The following is a 26,573-nucleotide window of genomic DNA, read 5'->3' on the forward strand; positions in this document are numbered from 1 at the left end:
TGACATGGTGTAATATGTCATGTGTTGTTGTTCATCCGAGGTTGTATTTACTACTTTTAGGAACTGCTAAGGAGCAGAAGATTTTTACTATGTCCTTATATGTAAAACCAAAGAACTCAAAGAGGGTGTACTCTCTTTTTCACAAAAACATATATATGAAATCCCCAATAATTGCATTGCTGACTCTGGGTTGTATTACAGTCCTCAAAAACTCATGACAATAATGTGATGGTCTGCATAGAGGGAAAGTTTGGGAACTGCTCTCATAAGAGAAGAAAATCATGAGCAAAATCTTCATTTAGATTCAGGAATAAGGAGTGTCCAAGAAGAATGGAAAAGTCAGAATGCAAACTGGGTTTGCTGTAGCAAAAGTTACAATGCAGATAGTACAGATAGCACCCAGGGTTCCATCTTAGGCCCGGTACAGTACTCTTCAATATCTTTATAAATGATTTAGATGAGGGTGCTAGAATACATGTTCACATGTTTTATGCAACAACTACAGCCAATCAGTAGATGGCAGTGTTTGTAAGTTTGCAAACACTCTATGGTCTTTTTATTCTGAGGAGAGTTTCCTGTTACAGTTAAACAGTTCAGCAGTCAAGCCCATGGTGACTGTGTACTTTGTTCTGTAGGGCTATATAAACAGAATTTCTAACAAGGGAATACAAGGGGAACTCAATACATTTGCAGATGACACTAAGGTAGCAGAAGACAACACCCTAGAAGATACATTCAAGAGCCAGAAGGATCTCGATAGACTTGAACCCTGGGCTCTATCTAACAAAATGAAATTCAATGTGGATTCGCCTAGGCAAGAAAAAACATTTTTTTCAGATATAGATTAGGTGAAACATGGGTCAATACCAATAACTGTGAGAGGGATCTTGCAGTGTTAGGGAAAATAACTTAAATATGAGCCAATAATGTGTGGTTGCAGCCAAAAAAGCCAATGCAATCCTAGGCTGCATTAATATAAGGATAGAATCAAGATCACGTGAAGTATTGGTACCGCTTTACAAAGCCTTAGTAAGATCACACTTGGAATACTGCATCCAGTTTTGGTCACGAGAATATAAAAAAGATGTTAAGACACTGGAAAGAGTGCAGAGAAGAGCAACAAAGATTATTAGGGGGTTGAAGGCTTAAACGTATGAAGAATGGTTGCAGGAATTGTCTAATCAAAAGAAGGATTAGGGGAAACATGATAGCAGTGTTCCAATATTTGAGGGGCTACTACAAAGAGGAGATAAACCTTACATTTATTTCATTCTGCATTTTATTCTGCATTTCATAAAATATTTTATTAATTGTTGTAACCAACAGATGTAATTTCAAAACATTTCCAACTTTATTTTAAAATGGCAAGCAGCATAGGCATGTTTCATATCAAATCAATTAATGACAACTGTTTACGCCCTGTAGACATCATGGAAGGGCCATTGTATATAGGGACTCCCAAAAAATTGTATTGATGATTCTGGATTATATAATAGTCCTCAAAAACTCATGATAGCAATGCCACACTCTGCATAAAGAAAATGTTTAGGAACTGGTCTCATAAGGGAAGAAAATCATGAAGAAACTCTTTTTTTTATATTGAGTAATTAGGAGTGTCCCAAAAGACTAGAAGGATTTGGCCTGGCAAAAGCCACAATGCAATCAAGATTTGCAAGGGTGGAATAATAACGTTAGTTCAAATTCTCATTAAAAGAAAATTGCAAGAACTTCAGAAGATGCCTTTTTCACAGGGGAACAAAACATCTGAAACATCAAGGGACAGAGTTGACACAAGACGTGTGTTATCCAGGACAAGCTAAACACATTTCAGAAAATAAGTTCTGATTGTCAGTTTTGGGGTTTGTATATTCTTTAATTTTACAGTCTTGTGTAGTACTGTGGTACCTAGATAATAAGACATGCCTATTATGAAATAGAGAATACAATGAAAATTATTGCAAGAATAACAAACAAACAGCATTTCTGTTGAACCTTCAGATGCTTTGGATGCTTCAATCCATGGGTTTATTCTTCTTGATTAGTCTTTGGAGAGTTTTATGCACTTCTTTGTTCCTCAGAGTGTAGATCAGTGGATTAAGCATGGTGGTGACAAAGGTATAGAAAAGGGAAATCATCTTGCGTTGATCATGGGAGGAAGTGGATAGAGGCTGGAGATAACTAAAGATGGCTGTGCCATAGAAGAGCCAGACCACCATCAAGTGGGAGGAACAAGTGTTGAAGGCCCTCTTCCTTCCCTCAGCTGAGCGAATCCTCAGCACTGCAGAGGCTATATAGCCGTATGAGATTGTGATGAGACTAACTGGTACTAGGAGGAACACCACGCTAGTAGAAAACATCACAATTTCATTAAGGGAAATGTCAACACAAACCAATTTAAGAAAGGCTGGGAGCTCACAAAACAAATGATTCACTTGATTCTGTCCACACAGTGGAAGCCGAAGAATCATCACTGTATGAACTAGTGAGTTGCTGAAGCCACTTATCCAGGAGACAGCAGCCATTGTGAAACACAGAGAGTGGTTCATAAGGGTAGTATAGCGTAGTGGATGACAGATGGCTGCATAGCGGTCATAGGCCATGACAGCCAACAAAGTACACTCCGTGGAGCCCAGAGCAAGGGAAATGTAGAGCTCAGCCACACAGCCGCCATAAGTGATAGTCTTGCTTTTTCTCCAGAAATTCATCAGCATGTGGGGCCCAAGGCTGGTGGTGAAGCAGAGGTCAAGGAAGGAAAGGTTGCTGAGGAAGAAATACATGGGGGTATGGAGCCCTGGATCTAGTCTTGAGACCACAATGATGGTTGTATTGCCCAAGATGGTCATCAAGTAGCAGACCAGGACAAGGGCAAAGAGCAACATCTCCAACCGTGGCCGGTCAGCCACTCCCAGCAAGATGAATTCTCTTTGGTAGCTTTGGTTTTCCCATGAAATTTCCCTGTTCATTGTCTATACAAATTAGAACAAGTAATGACACAAAAGGAATCTGGTTCCAACAACTGTCAGCAGTCCAGCAGATCAATTGATTCCCATATTTGAAGTGGGTCTTGAATTTTGTCCCCAGTAATCTGGATTAAACTTAATTAGTGCTCTCCATGAAAATGACTGGAGGTCCATATTCACTGGCAGTGCTTTTCACCATCTCATGCTTTAACAACCACAAGGGAATTATAGTGTATGGATGGAAACTTAAAAATTTACTCCATTTACTTTCTTGCCTATTACTTGCTCTTTATCAAAAAGATAGCTGAGAGTTGCTACAGTTGTATCAGATACCAGATGTAATCAATACAAATGCTGAACATCAAACAGTGTCCACAGTCTGCAGATCCCTTTTCCAGTCCCAGAATGGATAGGATCAAACGTTTTGGTGATTATTTTTAAAGGCTATTTTGAAAGATAAGACTCAAATTGTCACCTCAAGCCATTGATCTTATGCGTGGGTCTCCCTTGACATAAGATCAGTGGCTTAAAGCACTTTTAAAAAAGCCCTTAAAATTAAAATATAAATAAGACAACAGTACCCCAGTTTGTGAACCCAAGAATTTCATCAATGGACAAGATGAAGAATGTTTATCTCATCCCTACTATTTGCAAGTTTCCTGCAGATGCTGTTTTGCCTTTAAATGATCCTCCTGACTGTGCACATTCCCCAACTGCATGAAGGATTATAACAATATTTAGATCAGAACTTTCTTTGAAAATAGCCTCCTCCATCCATGAAAATTAAGGATTGTATTGTATTTATATCCCTTGCTCTTGTCATGGATACAGTCTAAGAGTTCTCAGATAGTTGGATACTAATCATAACATTGAGCAGTGCTGAACTTGTTTGGGACAGGACTAAACAGATTGGAAGACTGGTTGACTTGGAAATCCAATTTTGTGCAATGGGGCTGAGCTTTCTTGAGATGGAGGAAAATCAAAACCCTAAAACTCACCTGAGCCTAGGGTGATGGAAGTTGTCCATCTCTGTCTTGTAACTGAGTGGACAAGGGTGAACATTAATTGATGTTAATGATGTTATCAATCAACCATTTGATTAATCAAATGGTTGATTGATAATGTGCCATCCAGGGATTCTCACTCTTAGGGAATCATATAGATTTTTTTACACAGCATGTTACAAAAATGCCTTTTTTAAACTGGCTGAAAGAGACCAGGAAGAAGCTATAACAAGTCAGGGAAGGGAACACTTTCCAGCCATTTCAGATGACTCTAAGACTGCAAACAAACATATATAAATCTCTGCCTTTTATTCAGCAAAGGAAAGGGAGCTGCATCGACATGATCCTCAATTCTGGAAGCCATGGATGAGTCTCAGCACCCCATAGATTTGTTTAGGATTTCAGGCCTTAAATATACTAAACTTCTGTGAGTCAACCACATCCTTCGTTTCCATCGCCATTTCCAAGACGTCATCACCTGTCTTGTACAAGTAGGTTTTCCAGAAGCCACCCTCAGGTTTCTTTATAGCAATAGGGGAAAAAATGTCCCAGTTAGGTCTGTTCTGCTGGATCTTCTCCCCACCTGCAGCCCATTTATTCCTTTATTCAGGTATTCATTTATTTATCACACTTATACACCACTAAAATCTGGCAGAGGTTTAAACAAAAACGTTTGCTGAAGTGCTTCTTTGCAAATGAAGGAAAGTTTCAGCAAAAGGGGAGAAAAGATGTCATCTCCTATCCCACAATAATCACATCCCCAAGGAATTAAGGACAGGATTAGGAAATTGACAGCTAGGAGCAAAAGAAGATCAAGTTTAACTGTGAAGGAATTTCAGCAGGTACAGAATCAAAGAAAGCAAACACTGAAGCAAATGTTAGTATGCAAGAGAGGAGAAATGGAAGAATACTCCCCCCTCTGCCCTTTTCTTTTGACCTGTCTGATGTCTGACAAGTCTACTTTTCTCTCTTTCACACTATTTATGCATCACACTCATATCCGACCTTCCGTTCAGGAGCTCAGAGCCATTGTATGTAATGCCTCTTGCTCCTTTCTTTCCCACAAGTGCTCCACAAAGTAAACTGGTGTGGAAGTGAGAGGAGTTATGTGAGGGAAACAGAGAGAGAGAGTCACTCAGAAAATGTCTCTTACTAAATGTGCACTTGAACCTGGATCTTTGAACCCAAGTTTAACTCTTGAGCAAAGACAAAGGACTGGACCGGAGTCTCCCAGGAAGCCTCCACTGTGTATGTGGGGGAGATTACAACTTGGGGCAGGTCTTTCCCATATTTTAACTAGTATCTTATCCTGGCTAGATATGATGAAGGCATAGATATAACACTTCCATGTAATATTCCATGCCATACTCCTACAGGTCTCCATTCATTCATGTAAATGCAACATAACAGACAGAAGACGGAACCCACAAGGACTTAGCTTGGCTCCTCTCTTGAAATTGCACAGCAGAAAGTTGGAAGATGCTTGACAAGTGGCTCTGCTGCATTGTTACTAAGGTGACCAACCGTCCTCCTTTAGGGAGGACAGTCCTTCTTTTGTAAGTTCTGTCCTCTCTAAAAAAGTGTCCTCCTACATGTCCTTCTTTTCGATATTTGAAGACTAATCTGTAAATCTCCGTATTCGATCGATGCCGATCCGATCTGTTGCGCATGATGTGACTATTTATATTTGACATGACGATTCGTCAAGGCTCGGTACTGTGCGGCGAGACACAATTATGAGACACATCTGCTCCACACAGGAGAATTGTTTTGAGAGAGTGCGCCGCGCGCAAAGTGCGCCACACGCAAGGGGCCTTGTTTACTTCTTACCGAAACACGACACGGCACACACGCATGCATTAGACTCACTTTTTTTTCTTCAGTTTATTTGTGTCCTCCTTCTCATAGTAAAAAAGTTGGTCACCTTATTGTTACAGCAAGCCTAACTTTATCTTTCATGTAGAACAAGATATAGACTAAATGTGTGCAGACTGGCAATGCACTGTGCAGGTGCTTTAATCAGGTGCACAGCCTACAGCACTTTATGTTTTTTTTCAGCAATAACACCTTAATTCTGCTCCATAACCCTATCATCTTTACAAAAAAGAAAACAGCCCACCCTAAACTAAAATAGGAAAACAGGACTGAGGTTAATAAATGTAGGCAAGCATTTTATATTCAGGAAATGTTGGAATTGTACTTATTAGAAATGGGTATATGGGTCAGATTCAGCTATAATCAATTTTTCAGTAACTTTTCAGTTTGCCCCTTTTCAATTTGATATCACTTTCTCATTCTGGTAAAGTCCAAATTTTAAAAAAATCACACATTTTAATATTTCTTAAACTTGCACTTCTGTGCACATTTTCTATAATTTTCTATCGTACAATTGTTACTGTACATATTTTTTAAAAAATATATATTCCTATACAAGTTTCCCCCTAAAATTGATATTTATATAAACATTCTTGTGTATGTATGTTTGTAGTTAGAAACCACTTCACAGTTTGTGGATTTCATTATGTAGCTGCGTTCCATTTTGTATATTAATTTGGGATGAATATTTCCCAAATCAATACAAATTAAACAAAGGTCTTCCTTGTTTCTAGGACTATTATCAGGGCTTGTCAAGAAATATGTCTAATATAAAGTAACGTTTCATGATGAACAGACACATTCAACAATCACCTTAGCAACTTTGAGTGGATTCTACCAGAGATTAGGACACAGACCTCTGACTGAAGAACTAGGATGTTTAATGAATTTGACTATAACCAGTGGTGGGATTCAGCCGGTTCGCACCCATTCGGCAGAAACGATAGTTAATTTTTTGTTGCCCAGGCCCAGAATGGACTTCCAGAAGCAGCATCTACACAGAGAACCAGTTGTTCACATATTTGAATCCCACCACTGGCTATAACCAATGAATACTTACATGACAATACGCAGTATTTCATAATCAAAATGAAACAATAAAAAACATTTAAGGAGTTCTAAAAAGGAGAAAAAACTATACCTTCATGTTGGCTCTTTCAGAACAGTGGCGCTCCAGAATATTTACGGATCTTACAGACACATAATAATCAACTTGACAAGGTGAGAAGTGGAGCAGGATGGTAGAATCATAGTATCACAGGGCTGGGAGGGACCTTGATGGTCTTCTGCTCCAACCTCCTGTCCAAGACAGGAGACTTTATTCCATCCTGGACAAATGGTTGTCCAATATAATAATAATAATAGTAAAGTTGGAAGGGACCTTGGAGGTCATCTAGTCCAACCCCCTGCTCGGGCAGGAAACCCTACACCATTTCGGACAAATGGCTGTCCAGGGATGGAGCAGCCACAATTCTGGGAGGTAAGCTGTTCATTGATTCATTCTTCTCACTGTCAGAGTTTATAAACATTTTCAAGGACAAGGAGGATGAAAAAGATGGATTATTCCTGCCCACTTGGAGAAAACTGTTGTCATGTTGTCACAGACTCGTGATGGAACAATTAGGAGCAAACAAGGCATCACTCCCCAGAGTCCAGCAAAGCCCGAGAGCTCCTTTTTTGCAAAGTTCACCCAAGGAGGGTTAGATAACATCAGAGAAGTGACAGGAGCAAAGATGCTGGAGTGGAAGGAAAAGACCTGCAAATGTTTGGCTAGGTCTGGATCACAGTGGAGGACTTGTCAGATGGTATCATAAAATTATATTTGCTATTCGCAGGAATATTATGATGGAATAAATGTGTATGCAGCCTTTGTAGCACAAGGCGCTACCTCAACAGTTGTAAACAACACACCCCCATAGACATTTTAATTGTTCTCTTATGTTTGCATTAAATGTATGCCCACATATACAATTTTCAGTAGCACACTTCTAGAAGCATATTGACACAGTAGTTCGAAAGAGAGCAACAAATATGGTGCAAGAAATTGAAGGCAAGCTAAAGGAATTTGGTTGTTCAGCCTAGAAAAAAAAAAACAAGGTTTAGAGGAGATCTGATAGCCATGTTCAGATACATTAAAGGGAGTCCTAGGGAAGATTGTCAAGAACTATTTTCCAATGCCACAAAAACTTAAACCAGCTCCATAGGAGAACATTTCCTGTCATGGTGCCCACTTTGTGGAACATAATTTTCCAGAACTTGAAGGACTGACCTGGGGAATCCAGTGGGTTCAATAAATCCCTGGAGAGTGGTTGGTGTTCAGTGTGAACAGCAGTTTTAGATGTGTATCTGAAAGGAACCCTTTCAATTCAATCCAATCATGAGGAGCCTTAATTTTTAATATGACTTTGGAGTCCTGCAGATGGTATGAAAGAGACTTTGTATATATGGCATCCGGAAAGAGTGCATTGCTGACTCTGGCTTATATAATGATCTTCAGAAGCTTGTGATGGGAATGCAATGGAAAAATTGGGAAATGTTCTTGTAAAGGAAGAAATCATGAGGAAACTCTTTCTGTGGAAATAGGAATAGTATAGCACAATGAGCACAATGCAGCCAGGATTCGTGACAGCAAAAGCTATAAAGCAGTCTGGATTTGTCAAAGCAGTAATAAAATCAGCTCCAATCCCCATTAAAAGAAATTTCCAAGAACTTCAGAAGATGTCTTTTTCATAGAGAATCAAACACAATTGAAAAGAAATCATGGGATAGACTTGACACAAATTGTACATGTGCCAGTGATAACAAATTAAACAGATTTTAGAGATTCTTTCTTTATTGTATGAAAGTGAATGATAAATTGTGTGATCATCTCTGTGGCTTTGGTTTTTGGTTTTCTTTGTTCTTTTACTTGCCTATTGCTGTGTAAGGTACAATAAAAAATCCACATGTAACAAATAGGGAGCACTTATCATTCACCTTCAAATGGGGCTGAGAATTCTTCATTGTTAGTCTTTGGAGAGCTTTGTGTACCTGTATATTCCTCAGCGCATGGATCAGTGGATTAAGCATGGTGGTGACAAATGTGCTGCATAGAAAATGGAGAAAAAATTGCCTCAGGAACTGACAGGCTGGAGATAATTGAAGATGATGGGTCCATAGAAGAGTAACACCACCACCAAGTGGGAGGAACAAGGATTGAAGACCCTCTTCCTGCCCTACAGCTTTTATAGAGCCATTAGAACAGGGGTGTCAAACCCAATCACATCGTGGGCTGTATCGTGACATACTGGGATTATTATTTTTTTTGCGGGGCTGGGTAGGTGTGGCCTGCGCAGGCCGGATGTGGCCTGCAGGTCATGTGTATGACATGCGTACATTAGAATCTATGATAAAACTGACTAGTGCTAGAAGGAACACCACACTAGTAGAAAACATTAAGTGAAGTATCAACACAGGCCACTTTTAGAAAGGCAGGAACCTCACAAAAGAAATTCTTCTTACTGGTCTGTATGAAAGAGTTGCTGAAGCCATTCACCCAGAAGACAACAGTCATTCTGCAAGGGATGACACACTGCAGCATAGCACTTATAGGCCGTGACAGCCAACAAAATATACTCCGTGGAGCCAAAGCAAGACAGATGTACAACTCAGCCACATAGCCACCATAAGTGATGGTCTTTTTTTCTCTCTAGAACCTTATCAGCATTTAGTGGTAGTGAAGCAGAGGTCAAAGAAGGAAAGATTTCTTAGGAAGAAATACATGGGGATATGGAGCCCTGGATCAAGTCTTAATACTGCAATCTACTCTTGATACCATAATGATAGTTGTGTTGCCCAGTTGCTTTATTGTTGTCACAGGCTCAAGACAGAATAATTAGTGGCATACTGGACATTACCTTCCAGAGATCAGCAAAGCCCTAGCCTAGAAGGTCTTGAAACCATTTGCAAAATCTCATCCTTGAAGGATAGATTGCATCAAAAAAGTGACGGGGTAAAGATGTGGGAATGGGAGAAACAAATCTGCAAAGGTTTGGCTCAGTGCAGAGTGGAATAAATCTCAAATGAATGAGATAATTGTATTTTCTATTTGCAGGAATTGCTTGATGAAAGAGGTCCATGTGCAGTCCTTGCAGCACAAAATGCTAGGTGAAGGGTTGCAAGCAATACATAGACATACCACGCACCCAAACACCTTTATTGATTATATTTTTGTCAAATTTATTGATACACATCTACACAGCACCCAGGAATTATTGGCTCTTGAAAAAGAACCTCCAAGACCATTCCCACCAACACTGACAGAGCAAGCCACTAGAATACAAAGTGAAAGCAAACGCCACTTCTTCCTAGCACTGAAAATGTTAGCTTAGTTTCCGTAATGAAATGTCTACACAAGAAAACCACCAAGCTCACAGAGCACCAAGGTCCCCACAATTTAACCCTCAGCCACAAATATTCTCTTTTATTGATATAGGATGGAATGTGTTAGCTTATTACAAACAAATGTTTTCTTATCTACAGCAAAAACAGATGCCTCCTTATGTATACTTAAAACAGATGTCTCTTTATCTTAGAGTTAAAACAGAAGTATCCTTAAGTGGGCATTTTATCTTTCTACACATATGTTTTTCTATGCTACCTGTCTTCCTTTACATGGGCTTTGCTATTTGATGTGCCCGTTTATTTATAACAACAGGAGCCAGCCTTTATAAAATGACATTACTACTGCCTCTGCAATCTTTCATCATTTCTTAATTTTTAAACATATAAAGAAAACATTCCAACACAGGTTTATAGAATTATTTATGTATTTATCTTATTGTAATAAAGTTGAAGGTCTGTAGTTTCTGTCCTGTTTATTCAGAGTTATCAGATCAAAAACAAAGGTGAAATGGAAGATTTTTTATGGACGTTTTCCAGGCTGTGTAAGCAGCGCAGAGGAGTTAATAGAACAAGGCAGGTGGCATGCAGAGCCCTCTCTGTGGGCACGGGTGCTATCGCCCCAATCCTAGGCCTTCAGTGGTGTTTTATAAAACCTTTTCACTTTAGGCCTCTGCCGCCGTGTGCAAAAAAAAAAAAGGTTCAATCAATTTCAACTTCTCGCGGAAAAAAATAGATCTCGCAAAGTTGGAATTGATTGACTGAACTTTTTAGTCCCACCCAGTCTGCCAGTCTGCAGCCATGCCCACCCAATGTGCCACACCCACCCAATGGGCCACACCCACCCAATGGGCCACGCCCACCTGGCACCCGACCATACATAAGTGGGTTTTGGGTTGCAGTTTGGGCACTCGGTCTCTAAAAGGTTCACCATCACTAGAACAAGACATTCTAATGCGGAATATAATCAATTCTGTAATAATCAAAAGGCTCAAATTCAAGGAGCATTCAGTCTTCAGTGGAAAGAATAGAAGAATGGAGGACAATTACAGCAGAATACCATAACTAGTGGTATGGAATATTACCAGCAGTACTGATTTGTAAATTTTGATGGTATCCACTCATTGACACATGTCATAGGTGTGATTCATAATGAAATAAAGTATCTTTTGAATTTTATATTCATGATGCATGGAATGTCAACCATCCTTATTCTCATCCTTAAGATAACCATGCACATTACCTGGAAGAAAAAACATGGGCTACAAATATTCAACCTGCCTATTCCAGTGAAAAGATATGTTCAATCTAGATTCAGTGTGGGTTTTACAAAGCATTGTGCTGATCTAACCAAGTAAATTTGATGCACAGCTGTGTCTACAATTATTTGGAAAAGCTCAAAGCAACTGTTAGAACTCACGTTTCAAATACAGAATGTCTGTTCTAGAGAAGAGCAATCAGTTTACCATCTCCTGCTTTAGATGAGATGAGATAGCATCTCTTAGTGACAAAGAATTCAGTGGAGTTTTAAAAACTTCAGCTAAACTAAAAGATATAATCATGAATGCTTTTTCAAAAGAATAAAATAATCTCTGTATGTCGGTTTGTAGGTTGATGTGTGGCTTAAAGGCTGTTGGGGTCCTCTCTCTCTCTCTCTCTCTCTCTCTCTCTCTCTCTCTCTCTCTCTCTCTCTCTCTCTCTCTCTCCCTCCCTCCCTCCCTCCCTCCCTCCCTCCCTCCCTCCCTCCCTCCCTTGAAAGTCATATTTCCTGGGGATACTGTGCCTCTGTGAGGTGGCCTTTGGGACTTCATTACCAATTGTCACCTGAAAAATATGTAGTTTGGCCCTAGGAGTTCACTCTGAGTTCTGATTCTAGAGCAATTTTCCAAATGATGTCCTTGTTATTTGCAATAAATATATATACTAGAGTTCTGGCAATCAGATTTCCTTCCTTTTTTTAGGAATATAAAGGCAGAAAATCTGTTGCACATAAAGGCAAAGAGAGCAAGGTTCAGCTGTGCAGAACTGAATGGCCCCTCCATGATACAATGCAAATGTTGTGATGAAATAGAGGGTCAATCATGGTAAGAGTTGCAAGGGAGATCACCTTCTTCCTGGCTTTTTCTCTTTTATCTTGACTGTTATACTTCAGAGTCTTAACTTTCTGACATTCTAAATCCTCACCACCATCTTTCTACCATTGTAGTCCTTTTGTGCTCTTATTTTCTTCCTGCTTCCCTGTGTGTTACACATTTGGCATCATATTTTTTCTTTATTCTTTCACTAATTGTAATTCCTAGCACATTTTTATTACAACCATAAGGCCAGAAAATTGATCTCATAAAGCCTGGGTCCATGTTCTAAATAAGCTAAATTTGCATCAGTCCATGTCTTTTGTTTCTCTCTTGCCCAGTTGGGTTGATACGTTCTCTCCTTTTGTGCTTCTTCCCACTCTACTGTTATGTAATTACAAGAATATCTGGGGAACCCAATGTCAATATCTTCCATTTGTAATTTTTCTATGTTTTTCTACTTTTTCCATCTTCTTGCTTATTGCAAAAACATCTGCACAGCTGCAGAATGGTTTATCAACATAGCCTTTGGAATTGGCCATCAGGAACCTCACAAACAATCTTCCATTTTTATTTTAATCCCTTCCTCCTTCCATGGCTTTATCCCACAACTGTCTTGGCCCCTCTTTGTTCAGTTATTGTCCTCTTGTCTTCTTCAGCCTGGCTCTTCTTTGCCAGTTTCTTTCCCTGAAACTAGATTTATGTAATTTTAACCCATTGGCTTTGATCTTCCCCTCACTGAGTCTTCATCAACTTGTATGTGAAAAATATTTGGCTTCAACTGTTGTGTAGCTTTTGCCTTCACCTGAATCTCTTCTGCTCTTTTGTTGTTTCTGGAGCTCTTTAGAATCAGTCCAAAATGTTACAGTGAATAGTTTACTCTCATCAAGGCCTCTCCTTCACGGACAATACTTCCATGAGACCAAGTAACCCGTCCTCAAGGAGAAGATGACAGTAAAAATCCTTTAGACTTTCATCCTGGACATGGGTTTTTGTAAGAGGTTAATGTTTGGAATGTTTTATTGCAAAGGACATTGTCTTACCGGCAATGTAGAAGTATTGCAAGATTCAACTCCCACTGACAGAAACCTTGGAAAGCTTCTCACTTTCTCAGAACAAGGAAAAGCAAGGAGAATCTAAGAGAAAGGAACATCTAAGAATAGTTTTGCTGGAACAATTGAAAGCCCATCTCACTCCAACTTTTGATTTCTTGCAGTGTCCTGCCAGATGCCTCTGGGGTACTCACAAACAGAAGCTGAGAATGTACCCCTCTCTCATAATTATTTTCCTGCAACTGGTATTTGGATGCTGTACCCTAATCAGAGGTAATCATGAGTTTCAGGGTAAATAGCTATTGAGAGATATGTCATCCCTGCATTTATCTGATCTCCTTTTTAAGCTATACAAATTAGTTAGCCTAAACTAAACTCCAGATTAAGACTGTTCTGCATGACCTGAGGGAGGGATCCTAAGTGTTTTGAGAGCGAGAGAAAAACTCCTATCTATTTCCTCTACGTAATGCATGATTTTATTTAATATGCCCTCAAACTGTCTTTTTTACAAACTAAAGTATCTCAGTTTTCTAGCCTCACAAGGAAGGTATTTTTTTCTGCACCCCCCAATTATTTTCATTACCCTCCTCTGCATGTTTTTCCAGGTCTATAGTATCCTTTTAAAAAAATTGAACAACCAGATGTAAATGAACCAAGGATTTGCTTCAGGGCTTACAGTGTTAATATATTTATTTCCAAACAATTGACAGCAATTCCTAGCATAGAATTGTCTTTTTTCACAAATGCCATACTAGGTTGATTTCAGTGTGTTATTTTGCTTCCTACTTAGTTGCAAGCAGTTTATACCCTAACAAAATGTATGTAAAATTGGGAGAAGTAGATGCCTGATGTGATAACTTCACACTAACTTAAATTGAACTCTGTTCATCCAATTTAAAGAAATTCTTCTTGATCTCTTCACAACTATTTTAGGATTTTACCATTCTGAACTGTTTAATAACAATTGTTATTAAACTATAATAATTGTTCTGCTATTCTGTTTTTTCCTGAAAACCAGACACTGCTTACCCATCAAAATAATTTATGAACAAATTAAAAATATCAGTCCCCACGCAGATCCATGAGGGACTTCATAAAGAAAAGTACCCTTTATTCCTACAAATATAAATGTTTGCTTTGCTTTGTTAATTTGCAGTGCATTAAACACCAAATCCTCTTAAACCACAGCCACTAAGATTTAAGAACCCCTGATGAAAAATTTTGTCAGAGTCTAAAATCTATTATATCCTTAAGAGCACTTTTTTTTTTTTTATTAAAAGTTTTATAAATTTTACAAGAAAGACAAGAACAATACAGAACAAAAAACAACATATACAAAAGAAAAAAAATTAAACAATACATATAAAAAAAAAAAAAACCCCACCCCACACCCCTCCCAAAAACCCTCCCTTCCCCCCCCCGAGCTTCCCAGAGCAGAATATAGGCTTAAGAAATAAAAAAAATAAAATAAAAATTAAATTAAAAACTTTATATTTATATATATAAAAAAGATATCTATAATATATATAAAAATAAAACCTATGAAAAAGCTATATGATATTTTTGTATACCCAATCTAAATTGTATAAATTTTATCCATTTGTCCCAGATAGCAAAAAACTTCTCTTGCGTTTGTTGCTTTAAGAAAGCCGAAATCTTTGCCATTTCCGCCAGATAAGCTACTTTAAAAAACCATTCCTGCAATGTAGGCAAAGATTCCTTCTTCCAATATTGTCCAACTAACAGCCTCGCGGCTGTGATCAAATTTAACATCAATACAACCTCCTTTGTATCACAATCTGTAACAATACCTAACAAAAATAATTGCGGAGTAAATTTTACCCTCCTTCTAAAAATTCTCTGGATATTCCACCATATTTTGATCCAAAATGCTTTTATCTCTCTACATGACCACCAAATATGATAATAGGAAGCCTCCTTATAACCACATCTCCAACATTTAGGTTGCACGTCAGGGTACATGTAAGACATTTTTTGTGGATCAAGGTGCCATCTATAAAACATTTTATAAAAATTCTCCCTTAAATTCTGTGCTTGAGTAAATTTGACATTTCTCACCCAAATAGTTTCCCAGGTGTCCAATGAAACTGGCTCACCAAAGTTCTGCGCCCATCTAATCATACAATCTTTAATTAGTTCCGTTTCTGAGTCCAATTCAACTAAAACCCCATAAATTCTCTTAATGTGGGTTTGTCTTTGATCCTTCAGTTGCTTAATAAGATTTTCATCTTCTCTAAGAAAACCCACCTTACAATCCATCTTCCATCTATCTAGTAGTTGCCTATATTGGAACCAAGAATAAGTAAAATTTTCTTGTGCTAATTCTTCCCGTGATTTTAATTGCCAGTTTTGTCCATCCCATTTAAGTAACTGTCTATAAGACACCATATCCATTTTAACCCCTCTTTTTATTCCTTCTATCGCATGCCAAGGTATAGCCCATAATGGTACTTTAAAATCACTTTTATAATATTTTCTCCAGATCCTAAGTAAAGAAATTCTTAAAATATGAGATTTAAAAGCCCAATCTATTTTTTTATTAAATATTAAATAGGCATGCCACCCATAAAGTAAATCCCATCCCTCTAGATAAAGTATCTCAGAGTTTGTCAAATTTACCCAGTCACTAATTAATGTTAAAACCACCGCATCATAATATAATTTCAAATTTGGTACCTTGAGTCCGCCCCTCTCACGAAAGTCTTGCATAATTTTGAACTTAACCCTTGGTTTTTTCCCTACCCAAATAAATTTATTGAGACCCTTCTGCCACTCATTTAAATTAATCTCATTTTTCAAAATTGGTAACATTTGAAACAAAAAAAGAAACTTGGGTAGAATATTCATTTTTATCACTGCAATTCTTCCCATGAGGGATAATTGCAGCTTTTCCCAGTTCTTCAAGTCTTTCTGTACCCTGACCCACAACCTTTCATAATTATTTTTAAATAATTTTGCATTAGAAACAGACAGCATCACCCCCAAATATTTTACCTTATTAACAATCTCAAAACCCGTCGAGTTAACCAAAATCTGCTTCTCCTGACTCGACATATTTTTAGGTAAAATTTTAGTCTTATTTACATTAATCTTAAAACCCGAGACCAAACCATAATGGTGAATCAACTGTAATAAGTTTACTACAGAATAATCAGGTTGCGACAAAGTAACAACCAAGTCATCCGCAAAAGCTCTCAACTTATATTCTTTTTTATTAACATATATTCCTTTAATTTCCTGAGACTCTCGAATTTTAATCAATAATATTTCCAATGTTAAAACAAACAACAATGGCGATAAAGGACACCCCTGTCTAGTACCTTTCTCTATTGTGAAAACCTCCGACAAACCTCCATTAACAATAAGTTGTGCTGTTTGTTTTTGATATATTACCTTAAGGGCTTGTAATATGTTTTCACCAAAATTCATTTCTTCCATTACTCTTAGCATAAAATGCCAATTCAGTTGGTCAAATGCTTTTTCAGCATCTAAAAATATGAGCCCTGCAGGAACTTGGTTGTTCTTATCTAAGTATTCTAATAAATTAATAATTTGTCTAACATTGTTTTTCATATACCTTCCTGTTATAAACCCTGATTGATCTTTATGCACAAGATGATGCACCACCCTCATAAGCCTATTTACCAAAATTTTTACAAATATCTTATAATCCACGTTTAAAAGAGATATAGGCCTATAATTTTTTGGTAAAGTAAGATCTTGATCCTCCTTTGGAATCAATGATATAAAAGCACTACGCCATGAAGGAGGAATCTCTAAACCCTGTAAGATACCATTAAAAAGATCATTTAATGGTTGGATCATCTCCTCCATTAAGGCTTTATAATAAACAGCTGTTAACCCATCCGTACCCGGTGCTTTCCCTAATTTCAATTGTTGAATTGCTGAGGCAGTTTCCTCCTTAGTAATTAAACCATTAATTTCATATTTCTGATCCTCAGTCAGTTTAGGAAAACTTGCCTCAGCTAAATATTTATTTATATCTAACAGTTGTACATTAGTAGATTTGTATAGGTTTTGATAATAATCCAAAAAAGATTTTTTAATTAATTCCTTCTGAGAAACTAGTTTACCCTTATAATTTATTTTCTCTATTATTCTCTGTCTCTGTTTCTTTCTTAATTGATAAGCCAACCATCTCCCCGGCTTATTAGCATTACAAAATGTATTTTGTTTCATAAATAATAAATTGGTTGCAGCTTGATCTGCTATCAACATATTAAATTGTGACCTTAATAACTTTACAGATTCTTTAGTACTTTCATCAGAAGGATTTAGAATCAAAGCCCTTTCTTTTAGTTTAATTTCATCTTCAAGTTCTCTACGTTTCTGAATCTGATTTCGCTTATAAAAATTATTCATTTTTATCAAAACACCGCGCATAAATGCTTTACCTGCATCCCATACCATTGACATTGAAGTCCCCTTGTACATATTCAAAGCAAAATAGTCCTTTAAACACTCCTTTAGTTTTTGAACATTCTTCTCTTGTCTAAACAAATTTTCATTAACTCTCCAGGATCTTCTTTCCTCTTTCTCTTGAATCAACTCCATCCAAACTGGACTATGATCCGTCAGTGATCTAGGAAAAATCTTTACATTCTTTACTTTATTATACAAATCCGTGGTAATCAAGAAAAAGTCAATTCTTGAAAAAGATTGGTGTCTGTCAGAAAAAAAAGTAAAGTCTCTCTCCTCTTGATTACGTTCCCGCCAATAGTCCCTTAATTCCCAGTCTTCTTTCATATCAAAAAAGGCTTTAGGTAGCCTTGCTTGTTTAAGAAAAGGAGAGGAACCTTTCTTATCCCTTTGTGTGTCTAAGACACCATTCCAATCACCCATTAATACCACTGATCTATAATCAAGCAAAGTTATTTTTTGGTGTAACTGTTTATAAAATTGTTCCTGTTGTTGATTTGGAGCATAAAGTCCAACTATAAGTACTTTCTTACCATAAATACCAAGTTCAATCATCACATATCTCCCCTGGGGATCTGATTCTACCAGACAAGCTGGCAGGTTTTGTTTGACATATATAACAACTCCCCCTTTCTTCCCAGGTGCAGGAGATATAAAATGAGATCCCAAACGAGCATTAACTAAATATTTCTGATCTTTAAGTAGAATATGAGTTTCCTGTAAACAAATAACATCATTGGTATGTTGCTTCAAATAATAAAAGATTTTTTTCCGTTTCTGAGGAGAATTCAATCCATTAACATTCCAGGTCAAAAACTTTGCCATCTCCCTTGGCACGCAGCCTGGAGAAGACACCATCAAACTCTGACAGAGCTGCGTGTGTTGCATAACTCTTGGGTCTTGCTCCTCCCACCGGCGGTGATGCACTTCCAGGAGAATTCTCTTTGGGCTCTTTTTTACGTTGCTCTTTCTCTTTACGCTTATAGGCTGCACGAGTCATCCTCTGCTCTTTAGCCTCCGTTTGGCGTTGCTTTGCCACTTCTATCATCCCTGCGGAAACCAAATCTAGTGCCTCAGATTGCTGCTCAGGTTCCTTAGCACTCAAAGATTTCCGACCAGATGAAGTTGAGCCTGCACTCAGGACCGAAGTATAGAAATCTCTAGCTTTGTCAACTGTGTTCAATCTGTAACGTGTCCCAGCATGGCTCAAAACGATACCCATCGGAATTTCCCATCTGAATGGCATCGATCTAGCTTTAAGCTCATTGGTTAAAAAAGCAAAGTCTTTCCTACTTCTTAAAATTTTAGATGGGATTTCCTTTAGAATGATGACATCTTGGGCGGCAATCTGAAATCTTTTGTTGTAAAAAGCTTGTATAATCTCATTCCGCAGGGACTTCTTTGTAAAGTAAATCACCACATCTCTGGGCAAATTCTTCTGCTTAGCAATCCAGGAGTTGAGTCTATAAATTTTTTCTACTTCTCTCTGTAATTCTCCTTTATCCATATCCAAAGCCAGCGCCAGATCACTAAGAACCACCTCCATCAAATCTTGATTCATATCTTCCTTGAGGCCTCTAATCCTCAGAGCATACTCCATCTGTCTGTACTGAAACATCAAAATATCTTCTTGTGAGGAGTCCACCTTCCTTTCCACGTCTTGAATTTTGTCATCTAAAGAGTCAACTTTGTCTTCCACTTCCTCAAGCCTTGCATCGAGCTTAACCACCACAGTAGCCAAACCTGAAACAGCTGCCAGTATATCTTGTCGTAATTCATTATTATTTTCTTGCAATTTAGACTTTATCCCCGTTATCTCTTCTTTGAGATCAGATTTAATTTCTGATTTAATCTGTGAAACAAATTGAGTCATTTCCTCTCTCATTTGAACTACAATCTCTCCCATTATGCCTCTAACCTCTTGTACTGAAAGTCCAGGTAGAGGAGGGGAGGGTGGTGGCTGAGCCGGTGGTGCATGTTTAGATTGTTGTTGTAGCTGTGCAGTGGAAGTTATAGGAGAAGAAATAACCTTGGGTATTAGGAAGGCTGCTGCCTCTTTGAAGCCATTTTAAAAAGCACAATTGTCACTTCCCTTTCCCCTCCAGCCAAAAAGGGAGGAGGAAAAAAAGAAAAAAAGAATTTTTAAAAAGAGACAAACTATAATCATTAAAAGTCCAGAATAAATCCCAAAAATAAGTAGTAAAAGAGCAAACAATTCAAAAGAAAAAATTCTAAGCCAAAAGCAAAAGCAAAAGCAAAAAACAGTCCTTAAAAAGGGAAAGTAAAACAAAAGAGAAAGGAAAAAAAAACTCCGACACTTTCAAAACGCCATCTTAAGTCCTTTCACTAGTATAACAAAGAAAAGGAGGAAAAATAGTAAAAATCAAAAGATAAAAAAAATAAACACCTAAAATATAACAAAAAATCCTTTAAACTGCTCCGTCCGTTTAAAAATTACTCACCAAAATGCTGTAAACACGGAGATAGAAGCGGCGGTTTCTTTTGCTTCCTAGGAAGCAAAAACAGCTGGGAGGCGGAGATCAGCAAGAGCTCCGAGGGAACACTCCTTTCACCCCCTCTAGAAATAAATCCAGAGGGGGTTCAGGGGTTCTACCTCTACTCTTGCGTTCTCTATCCCTTCCCTTTGCCCGGGAAGGGATTTCCGAGCCGCGGGCCAGCTGATGCGCGCTGCGCTCCGCGGCTCTGACACTTCCCCAGCTGGACGGCTAAAAGCTAGCCGCCATCGCCGTCGCCTCCCACCGGAAGCTCCTTAAGAGCACTTTTAAGATCGTACAGATTATGATGTCAACATCTGATTTGCATTATTTCAAGCTCTGCCTTCCCAGATGTGTTTCTATATTACTTTCAGGGTAGTTGACAGTTTCTCTCAAATTTCTCTTGCTATTTTTGAGCTTTCTGTCCTGGTTGTGGCATTGAAGGGGGTTGTTGCTTTCTGTTACACATTTTTCCATCTTTCTGAAGCTTCCCTGGCTGCTGACTATTCTCAATCTGGAAAAGGTGGAGTAGAAAGAACTTCACCTTGATAACTTTCTATGGATTTGTTCTGATGATCAGAGAGGACTGGGGAGATAATTGTACAATAAAGGGCAATTTATTCATCTATGCTCTTTGGCTACCTCCATTAAAGAAGTGGAAGAACAACATTTTCTTCTCATTGTGAGAAATTTTGGAAGTGAATTCCCAGCCATCAGAAGACTTTTCTCCACAGCAGCCTTCAGCTGCTTGTCCCTTGTGAGTAAACTAGCTGGAGATTGAACCGTTTTAAGAAATGCTTTTCTGAATTTCAGCTCTTCCTCAGTTTCAGCCATAATGATGCATAGCCTTCAATTGCTCGTTTCCCCAGAAGTCAAGACCAACTTCTTTCTCTATGGGGAGCAGGGGGGAATGTCTTTTGAGGATTCCACTCTTTTGATCACTGGGGCTAGAAATGGAAACAGAACTCTTGTCAATTTCATTCAGTTAAAGGGGAAAAAGCAACAGTCAGCATTTCAACATTCTACTACATTGCTGATCCCACCGCACCAATTCTTTCATCAGAGGCCCACCCAGCAATGTTATATAAAATGGAGGCCAATGGCAAAGAGCAAAATCCAACTGAGGATGCCCCTGTCTAATTGTAACAGAGATATTTGTGGAGTCCTTGGTGCTCTCTGAGCTTGGTTGTTTTCTTGCAGAAAGTTCATTACCCAACTAAGTAATGAAAGATGTTTCTAGTTGAGTAATGAAACATCGGCAAGAAAACAACTGAGCTCAGAGAACAAAAAGGACTCCACAGTTCAACCTCAGCTACAAAGATTCTCTTTATTGGTAGAGATATTTGTGTAAGACAATAAGCACAACAAATGATTGAACTGCCCTGGTTGCAACAGCAGAATTAAATACTACTATTAATGTGGAACAAAAAAATTTTTTTTAGCAAAAGTCATTTTAACAGCTTTAGTGTGGAATGAGGACTTGTACTTCTGCCCTCCTGAAACTATAAGGGTCTGGAGTAATGATCGGGCAAGCAAGATCAGCTCTGAATAAGAACTAAAAAAATGGGAGGGGGGGGGTTTGCTAGAACTACTGAAAGTCCAGGAATATTTTTTGATGGAAGGCAACATCAAAAATATTCCTGGATTAATCAGAGCCAAAGTCAGAACTCAATCCAAATGTGCAAATCATTGGGTGATCCTCAATAAACCTTAATATTTCATTTAAATTACTTTCATTCAAATCAGCATCCATAATCTATTTCCATTTCTTCTGCTGTTCTTTTTATTTCCCTGAATTTTTTTTTAGAGGATGTCCAGAGACTCATCATGGGAGAAAGGAAACCAAAGCTACCAAGGAGAATTCATCTTACTGGGAGTGACTGACCGGCCACACTTGGAGATGTTGCTCTTTGTTCTTATCCTAACTTGCTATTTGATGACGCTGTTGGGCAACACAACCATCATTGTGGTATCAAGATTAGATCCCCATCTCCACACCCCCATGTATTTCTTCCTCAACAACCTTTCCTTCCTTGATCTCTCTTGTACCACCAGTCTTGGGCCCCATATGCTGGTGAACTTCTGGAGAAAAAGCAAGACTATCACTTATGGTGCCTGCGTGGGTGAGTTATTCATCTCTCTTGCTCTGGGCTCCACGGAGTGTGTTTTGTTGGCTGTCATGGCCTATGACCGCTATGCTGCCATCTGTCATCCACTGCGTTATACTACCATTATGAGCCATTCTCTGTGTTTCACAATGGCTGCTATCTCATGGGGAAGTGGCTTCAGCAATTCAGTAGTACAGACACTCATGACCTTTAGTCTTCCACGTTGTGGGCAGAACCAGATAGATCACTTTTTCTGTGAGGTACCAGCCTTGATCAAATTGGCCTGTGTGGACACCTCTGTTTATGAGGCAGAGCTCTTTGCCTCAAGTCTGATGTTCCTTCTACCACCTCTGGGTCTGATCATAATCTCTTACAGCTACATTGTGGCTGCTATATTGAGGATCCACTCAGCTGAAGGAAAGCGGAAGGCCTTCAATACCTGTGTCTCCCACTTGATGGTGGTGTCACTCTTCTATGGCTCAGCTATTTGTAGTTATCTCCGACCTCCATCCAAGTACTCCGGTGATGAAGGCAAGATGATTTCCCTCTTCTATACCTTTGTCACCACCATGCTTAATCCACTGATCTACACTTTGAGAAACAAAGAGGTACATAAAGCCATCCGAAGAATAATGAAGATCAATAATAAAGAATATCAATAAGGAATGTCAATGTCTAATGAAGGTCATTTATCAACTTTATTCAACAGACCAAAACCAATACTTTTAACAAATGCTCATTCTTTGTTACTCCAAACATGCTGCAAAGACTAATGATGAAAAAATAAAGCTAGTAGCTGCCATTTCTTTCAGAAAAACAACATGATTCATGATAATTACAATGATGATGATGTTTATAATTGCAGGGACAGTGTTCTTTATTTTTATTGCTCATGTATATCACCTTTGGAATAATCCAACAAATTATACAGTGTTGGGAAAAATGACATTTAACTATAGTATTTAAATGGTATTTAATTTAAAAGCATTTCAAGAGTTTAAAAATAGGTAATTTACTCATCCCAGATCTTAGTTAATCTGTATTTCCACAAATATGTATTCTAATGGTCTATAGCAAGGATGTCAAACTCACCATATCACGTGACATGTCTTTTTTCCCCATTGCCAGCAATGGGGTGGGCGCGGTTTCGCCATGATGCATTCGGCCTGCGAGCCGGCAGTTTGACACCCCTGGCCTATAATGTGTACACATAAATGGTTACCTATTTTAACTAATTTGCTACTTTTGATCTTTAAAACTCTATAAACAGCATGGGAGCTGAACTAGAATATATCAAGAGCCAAATTTCTGCGTAGGTCCATTCAACTCCTTAGCTATTTCTTTGATCCTTTGCATTAAATATGTAGTCAGTGTGTGCTGGAGACAGAACTTCCTCATGTGGAATATCCTCTCCAAGATAATGAACTCAGTGATTGATACTGTAGCTGCTGGTAGTGCTTTAAACTGAATGCTGAAAAAGAATGAAATAGACAGGTGATTGCTGGAAAGGCACCTGGTTTAATAAATCCTACCTTTAACAATGTTTGATTAGTAAAAAGATGAGATATAAGTAAAAATACCTATGTGTTTATGCATGAAAATAAATAAAACAGGGTTGTACAGTCCTTTCGAAGAAGTGTATTAGAACACTTCCGGTTCCGGTTCGCGGCATTCCTAGTCATACGAGCAGACTTGTCTCTTTGTCGGCTAGCTTTCCCTCTGCCAGTTGGGTCGAAAGCTGCCCTGGAGGGTGCGACTTCCATCGAGAAGGCTTTGGCTCAGCTGAGGAGGCTGTCTGGGCGATCTCTGAGGGCTGACGGAGAAGAAGATCGGCCAGTAAAATGGCCGATCACCCTGCTGCTTCAAACTGCAAGTCAAGAACATCTAAGCTGTAAGAGCCCCCATGGTGAACCCGGGTGAAAATTTTCCTTGTTACTCTCTCTATTTGACTTTGTTTTTTTTACCTGTAAGAGCCTTGATGGAATTATTTCCCTGGCTAAAGAAAGCAGCTTTTATGTTTTGGGGAAGGAAGGCATTTTACAAGATTAAATTTTACTTTCATATCTTTTGGGATACAGAAAACTCTCTCTCTTTTTTTTTCTAAGAACTGTATTATCACCTGGTGTTGGAAGATTATTTCTTCTTTCACACTATACTTTTAAAGATAGAAATAAGGAAATGGTGCCTGGAAAAGACTCTTTCTTAACTTACTGAGGACATCTATTGGCGAAAATTTAATATTGCACTTTCTGGTTACTTTTTGAAACCAGATCAGATTTGACTTTCAAATTATTTCTGAAAAAAGACAAACTGAGCTGTGGGAATTGTGGGGGTGGATATAGACTAATTTTCATCAAATACAGCTTCCACAAAAAAAAGTGATTCTTTCTAACCACTATTAAAATGGAGAAACCGCATTCACAATTAAACTACAATCTTATACTGGAAAAGATACATGAGGCCACTGCAGAAATTTGTGCCATATTGAAAGAACCTATTACAGAACTAAGATCCAGAAATTTCACTTCAAACACTCAAACGGATTCTCAATTACATCTGACTATTTTACAAACCAAGATATACTAGAAGAGGAATTAACAGAGATAAAAGAGGAACTCATCCTACCTTACAAATCTCTCATTTGTAACTTTGAGCAACAGAAGAAGCAAAGATTGAGATATGAAACTATAAAGCAACAATACTTTAAGGAAGAGAGAAACAGACGTTTGATGCAGAGGTTGGGACTCCTACTTCTTCAAAGACAAGCAACAAAAATAGACCTATTGACTGAAAGGGAAGCTTGTTTATGGAAACCTGCTTGGCCCAGGAAAAAACCCAGAATTAGACTGAAAAGAGAAATTTAAAATTGTGTAATGGATTAAAAGGCAATGCTGGATTTATGGACTGTTTTAAGGACTAAGATTTAGAGTTAGAGCAAGAATATATATGTGTATATATATATATATATATATATATATATATATATATATATATGCATGATTATTAGAATAGATATTTTAAACAGATTAAGAATGCACAGAATTTGTGTATTTATGTAACATTTGGGAATAAAATGAAAATCATTATGTATTGGAATTGAAAAATTGATGACTGTTTAGATTGGATGCTGCCAATAATTAATGGAGTGTTTTAAATTACTAGGATGACTTTTCTGTATGACAACAAAGATGTGATAAGGCATGATAAGTAATTGGAGTAAATTTGAATTTTGTTTGATGAATCTGAATGAATTAAGGTTTAATATTATTTTGTTATTTTAAAGAGATGGATTGATTCTGGAATTACATATGTATATGGCTGATTAATATTTTATTGTTATTAGGATAACTATTGTGTAGTGGAAGAAGAAATAATTGAGATTGGTGATAAAATGAGGAATGTGAGAAATTAAGAATTAGAATTGATAATTTGTTGTTTTAAACTTAAGACTATGGTAGTAAACTGATAAAAGTTATAAAACAGGTTTAGTAATAATAGAAATTTAAAATAGAAATGGAATATTTAAATGTATCATGTTAATCGAGGGAAATAGAGAGGGGATAGTGAAATGTATTGAGTTGACTTGTTTATATATGTTTTTACCTTTGAATGTTGGACCACCCAACCACCACGGTGGGTCTTGAGTACTTTTTATGAATTTTAAAAAACCAATAAAAAAACAATGTTTGATTAGTAAAAAGATGAGATATGTAAAAATACGTATGTGTTTATGCATGAAAATAAATAAAACAAGGTTGTGCAGTCCTTTGGAAGAAGTGTGTTAGAACACATCTGCAACTCAAGTACGGTAGTGTTTTTCAAACAGCTGTGGGGATGTTTTCATTTCACTTTTTCAGATCCATACTCTTCTTTTACGTTTTTAAAAAATTAAATCCAAACAGCAACAGAAAGAATACACGTAACTAGCCTTTGGATATTGATAAAGGGGCTCTTTAATGTATTATTTGTAGTAGACATACTCAGAATTAATGTAATTCCCACAATATTTTGAATTTTGCGTGGAATTTGCATGGATCTCTGGGGAAGATAGGTGGTTAAAAAATACGAAATATAAATAAATATCCATTAAATCTGCATTATATTGTTCTGTTCCTTTCTACGGGGATCTTCAGTTCTGAAGATATTTTTGAAAAAGATGCAAAGGT

At 37.8% G+C, this 26,573-nt stretch overlaps 2 protein-coding genes across 3 annotated transcripts; one reads left to right on the forward strand and one right to left on the reverse strand.

Moving 5' to 3' along the window:
- Positions 1-1,261: 1,261 nt before the first annotated feature.
- LOC120315933 (olfactory receptor 2G3-like) lies at positions 1,262-7,269 on the reverse strand. Its single transcript, XM_039360974.1, has 2 exons — positions 6,981-7,269; positions 1,262-4,485 (listed from the first exon to the last, which is right to left on the reverse strand). The coding sequence occupies exon 2, from the start codon at positions 2,961-2,963 to the stop codon at positions 2,013-2,015; it is 951 nt and encodes a 316-aa protein (XP_039216908.1). The 5' UTR covers positions 2,964-4,485; positions 6,981-7,269; the 3' UTR covers positions 1,262-2,012.
- A 4,910-nt stretch (positions 7,270-12,179) lies between these two features.
- Positions 12,180-25,188, forward strand: LOC120315909 (putative olfactory receptor 2B8). 2 transcript variants are annotated; one of them, XM_039360942.1, is made up of 4 exons: positions 12,180-12,303; positions 13,508-13,616; positions 20,787-21,056; positions 22,107-25,188. In XM_039360942.1, the coding sequence occupies exon 4, from the start codon at positions 22,110-22,112 to the stop codon at positions 23,067-23,069; it is 960 nt and encodes a 319-aa protein (XP_039216876.1). In that variant the 5' UTR covers positions 12,180-12,303; positions 13,508-13,616; positions 20,787-21,056; positions 22,107-22,109; the 3' UTR covers positions 23,070-25,188. The 2 variants fall into 2 exon arrangements, with proteins under 2 accessions (XP_039216876.1, XP_039216877.1); XM_039360943.1 differs by lacking the exon at positions 20,787-21,056.
- Positions 25,189-26,573: the final 1,385 nt, after the last annotated feature.

This window comes from Crotalus tigris, unplaced genomic scaffold (genome assembly GCF_016545835.1).
Source record: "Crotalus tigris isolate CLP2741 ecotype Arizona unplaced genomic scaffold, ASM1654583v1 scf7180000019189.1338056, whole genome shotgun sequence".
Taxonomy (NCBI): domain Eukaryota; kingdom Metazoa; phylum Chordata; class Lepidosauria; order Squamata; family Viperidae; genus Crotalus; species Crotalus tigris.

Excerpts from the sequence above, each read along its gene's own strand:
- LOC120315909 (XM_039360942.1), top strand. The coding sequence starts at position 22,110 with ATGTCCAGAGACTCATCATGGGAGAAAGGAAACCAAAGCTACCAAGGA.
- LOC120315933 (XM_039360974.1), bottom strand. The coding sequence starts at position 2,963 with ATGAACAGGGAAATTTCATGGGAAAACCAAAGCTACCAAAGAGAATTC.